The sequence below is a fragment of the Cherax quadricarinatus genome, chromosome 17 (assembly GCF_038502225.1).
Source record: "Cherax quadricarinatus isolate ZL_2023a chromosome 17, ASM3850222v1, whole genome shotgun sequence".
NCBI lineage: Eukaryota > Metazoa > Arthropoda > Malacostraca > Decapoda > Parastacidae > Cherax > Cherax quadricarinatus.
The window spans coordinates 3,272,234-3,277,233 of NC_091308.1; the positions used below are offsets into that span (position 1 = coordinate 3,272,234).

At 43.2% G+C, this 5,000-nt stretch overlaps 1 protein-coding gene across 1 annotated transcript in view; it reads left to right on the forward strand.

Moving 5' to 3' along the window:
- Positions 1–5,000, forward strand: part of LOC128686265 (fat-like cadherin-related tumor suppressor homolog) — a 68,833-nt gene that overhangs the window by 12,292 nt on the left and 51,541 nt on the right. The window contains exons 2-6 of the mRNA XM_070085694.1: positions 1,453–1,714; positions 2,117–2,802; positions 3,256–3,405; positions 3,836–4,047; positions 4,518–4,699. Coding sequence (XP_069941795.1) covers positions 1,453–1,714; positions 2,117–2,802; positions 3,256–3,405; positions 3,836–4,047; positions 4,518–4,699 — 1,492 coding nt within the window. The remainder of the gene's footprint in view (positions 1–1,452; positions 1,715–2,116; positions 2,803–3,255; positions 3,406–3,835; positions 4,048–4,517; positions 4,700–5,000) is intronic.

Here is a 5,000-nt window from a genome sequence, read left to right on the forward strand (position 1 = left end):
CGTCGTTAACATAAGTAGGATTTCAACATAATGGGAGTCAACATAAGCGGAGTTAGCAATGGATGTGATACAAACCTTCAACAAATATACACGAAACTGAGAGTAGGACGAGAAACCTACGGAAAATAGCACAGTTGATGGGGAAAGAGACAGGAGTCGAACTATTTACAGTAAAGGAGACTAGCAGGAAAGCTGAATATTTTTCATAGACTAGACTGAAATTGGTAAAAAATTGATTCATATCTTCTAAAATTTCTGTAAATATCCCGTGCTATAGCAACCTTCGTTTCACGATTATAAACCTTGGGGAAACCCTCGCTATCAGAAAAGATTATCAAGTTCAAGGCATGAAGTTTCAAGGATTGGAACTATCACCTTTTTTCGTGTATAACTTGAAATATCATAATTTCAAGAAGACGAAAGCTTTAAGAGAACAGAGAAAAGTGGAGCAAGTGAATCAGTGGAAGCTTAAATGGCGCACAGTTTTCACCTTCTGCTTTGTAAATGGCGCACAGTTTTCACCTTCTGCTTTGTAAATGGCGCACGGTTTTCGCCTTCTGCTTTGTAAAACATCGTGCAACATTCTACTTGTATAATCCTCTTAAATTCAGTGGATTTATCGCTCAGGATTGCAGCAAGTTAATTTAAGTTGTTGAAGTTAGGTTCGATTTTCTTCTTTGGATAAAACTTAACCAATTATAACATAGCAAAAACGCCACTAATTGAACTACAAGACAAAAAAAATGAAATGTTCCGACACGAACAGAAAACGGGACTCATTAAGTAGGACCTATGTCAAATAATCACTGTTTAAGGTTTTTCACTAACTTGACTGTCCTTGTATCTGTTAAGAGAAGAGGCTGAGGTGTAAGAAGACAGTGGAACAGGAACACGAGCAGCGGCTAGGCTAGTATCCTCAGAAAAATAAAGCGCCAAAGAGGTTGACTTCGTCAAAAAGACAATACTGGAACAGGCAGTGAAACCCGTCCTCGCCTCCTCATCAACGTGCGGGTTGCCAACCTTTTAACTACCGTATGTTGCTTGATCACCTTCCTTCCCTGCTTTTCCGGCGAAACGTTTTCATTCTCTTCATCTTGTGTAGTTTTTAATGGTTAAATATATATCTATACCAGTTAATCTAAGTTAAAATAATCCAACCTAGAATATCTAATATTTATTTTTTGGTCTATAAGACTAATAATGCTCCAATTTCTGTACAAGTGGAAAAACGAGCGGTTTTTCGACAATGAAACAGAAGAAATTAGACGTTAATGAGATTTATTATCAGTACGATATATTTTGTTCCTAATTCCTTAGAGGCCTTGTAGACAGCAGCAGCTGTAGCGTCTACATCAGTATATGACACGAAACTTTCTCATTTAATATCGTACATGAAGCAGCACGTAGCTGATGTATCTAATGTTCTTATAATGACAGAGGATGCCCTTGCAGGCAGGAGTGTCCCGCAGTACGTGGCTGGGAGTGACAGTGCTGGACGAAAACGACTGGTGGCCAGAGTGGGATCGTCTGGTGTACGAGGGCACAGTCCTGCAGAGTGCCACCAAGCACACTCCCGTCCTGGCTCTGCACTCCCACCACCCCGCCCCCCTCACTGTCACCGCCCAAGACAGAGACCAGGGCTACAACGGCCGCGTCACCTACAGCGTTGTCCAGAAGGACGTCCTCAAGTACTTCTCTGTCGACCAGTTCACAGGCGAGAAATCTTTTTATCGTAGAAATCAGTATGCAATTTACTTCCACGACTTCCTCGTCCAGTTTGTCGTACCATCAGAAGAGTACTTTGTGACATTTAACTTCAGTGTTATGTCTAGTCATGTAATATTAATAATCTGCTAGGTTGGAAAGAAGCTTTTAACTTGTTGCTTATCTGTTTTTTTTAATATTAAGATCGAATATTCATTAATATAATATTCCTAGGAAAGTATTAACTCGTATATAAGTATATACTCAGGCAAATACTTCGCTTCTTTTTCATATTATGTATTTTGTGGTCTTCACGACTATTTATTCAGTATAGAATAATGTATAATAAAACAGATTTCATGTGAGTGGAACTACGAAGCTAATGCTTTTTACTTTCATATTCTCTCTGCAGGAGCTGTGTGGGTGTCTGGCCGCCTAGAGGAGAAAGCTGGCACTACCGTCGAGTTTAATGTGTGGGCCAGCGACGGTGGTGACCCCCGGCGGGAGTGTGTGGCTCCAGCTCTGGTCTCCATTACCGTCAGGAGTGTGAAAAGCGCTCCCTTACCCTTCCCTCAGCCACATTACAACGCTGGACTCTATCTTCCTACCTTCCCCGGCGTCAGGGTGTTTTGTCTGGAGCAAGGAACAGCCCTGCAGAATGAGAAGACCGATTGGTCCAAGGTTAAGTATTCAATAGTCGACGGTGATGAATCTAAAAGGTTTGAGTTGGACAGTAAGACCAGATGCTTGCTGGTGCGTGATCAGCTCAACTTGAGGCCTCATTACAACCTGACGATGAAAGCCACCGACGGAACCCTAACATCGACGGCTACGGCGGAAATAGTGGTTCAGGAAGCTCCACTTTCCACGCTGGTGTTCACGCAAGACAAATACTGGGCCAACGTTTTCGAGAACTCCACGAAGGAGATGAACGTGGTGTCATTGGGAGTAAAGGGGCTCCCGCTCAACCACCACGTCCACTACTCCATCCTCAACCCCATGGAGAGCTTCGAGATCCGCCCCACAGCAGGAGTGATCAAAACTACCGGGAAACCTTTCGACCGGGAAGCTATGGACCACTACACGCTGGTCGTCCAGGTGAGTTCAACACAGTCTTAACATGACTTAAACTCCTGTAACTTAATTATTTTATAAAGCCTGTAAATGTTCAGAAAGTTTCAAAAATCACTGCTCCCGAGACTGCCCCAGACCAAACCTTTCTTAGGAAATATAATTTATCATTTTATTTAGCTCCTGCCAACATGCCTCTGAATTATTCACATTTATAATCAGCTTTTGAAGCAGACCTGAGAGCAGGCACTAGTTTATCAATAATATGTGTGCGCTCTGAAGTTAAGCCTCTCAACTGAATTCTTGATGGAAAATAACCACCAAGAAGGCTTTTAGTGTGTGACAAGAGCTGTACATTTTTCATTTTCAAATCTTTGGTGTCTTGCACTTCGAAATGCAGTGTTGACATAGCGCCGGGCGACTTGATTCGCACTTCTCAAGGTGCAGCTCAGTGATCAACCATTTATTCTTGGTTGTCAGGCGAGGGATGAGGAAGTGCCAGGAAAACTCGCCTTGGTCTTGGTACACGTGGCAGTGATGGACGTGAATGACAACGAACCCGTGTTCCTCAACCAGCCTTACTACGCCCTTGTCTCCACCAGTGCTCCCAGAGGACACGTGGTCACTAAGGTCAGTCATTTTAGGGGGGTTCAAAGAGAGAGTGAAGGGATGAATGTGTCGGGTTCAGAGTGCGAGATACTATGTGACTAGCGAAAACAGGAACGAAGATGTAAAGTTCAGAGTTCGAGTGAGAGACTGAGAAAGAAAAAGTGTCACGTTCAGAGAATAAGAATGATCGTGTCAGCCCGAGAGTGAGAGTTTCAGAACATTCTTAACATCATGAGACAAGAGTTAAAGAGGCAAGTTGATTTATTCATGTAATTTGTGTGTGTTATAAGATTGGAATAATATTCACAATCCTGACTTATAATTAAGACAGTTGTACAACACTCGGGTATCTTTACGGATACCCGAATATTGCGCAAGTATAACTCATGACCCTGTGGGTTCTCTCAATCATTTATCTACAATGCTAACTTAATAACTTTGTCTTCAAAAGGTGAGGGCAGTAGATGCGGACGCTGGTGAGTTTGGTAGCGTGAGATACGAACTAGTGCGCGGCAGCGGCGAGCTCTTCTCAGTGAACAAGAAGACGGGAGAGATCTCCTTGAAGCAGTCACTCATGGTGCCCGAGAAGACTTACAGCCTCACTGTGGCAGCCTACGATGGAGGCAAGCAGCCGCTCAGCTCCCAGGCTCATGTAGTGATACGGTGAGTGAATGTTGTGTTTAACACGCAAACGTATAATACATATTTTCCCGTGGCACGAACCCACAGAGGAAATAAAACTGAAGATAGCAAGAGTACCACTAAGACCTACTAAGGTCCTACCACAAACCCTTATTACTAAGACCTACTACTACTAAGGTCCTGCGACAAATGAGGTCCTCAGTGGAGCGGTGAAATATAAAATACTTTTTTTTATCTTGTTGTAATTTATCGATGAGTGTTTGTACCAGATATGTCTAAATCTTACGAAAAAATCACTCACAATAGGGAAGCACAGCGCCCACCCCATCCTCCGATCACGCCTGATTGATTCCCGGGCACTGTATGACCCCTGTACGTTTGCCACTTAGCCATGAATAATAATAATAATAATAATAATAATAATAATAATAATAATAATAAGAGTGAACCCCCACTAAGACGAGTAACGAGATGCTATGGTGGACCTTCAGAGTGGTCTCGGCTGAGGGGCCCATGTTTACCTCTGCTGGCTACGTGGGCGTAGTTGCCGAGGACGCGGCAGAAGGCACACCCGTCGTCAGAGTGGAGGCTGCTAGTCCCTCAGGAGAGCCCATCATGTACACCATCGTCGCTGGTAACATTAACGAGCACTTTGCTCTCGACTACTCCACAGGTCAGTCTCGCTACTGTCATGTCTCGACCACTGGTAATATTGACTTTACCGTGCCCTCGTACCACCCAGCTGCCCACATTCACCCAGCACAATTACGTATTTCCATACACACACATATATGAAATGTTAAACGCAGGTGATATGCAAGGAAGCCATTGGCACAATTAGAGAATAGTAAACCAAAGTGGTAAAGGAATAATCATCTTACTACCAATAAACTGAAATATTGCAGGAACAAAAGTAATACCTTAGTAAAATAACAGATAAGCTAGACTGGAATGGATATGTGCTTCAGCGGGAC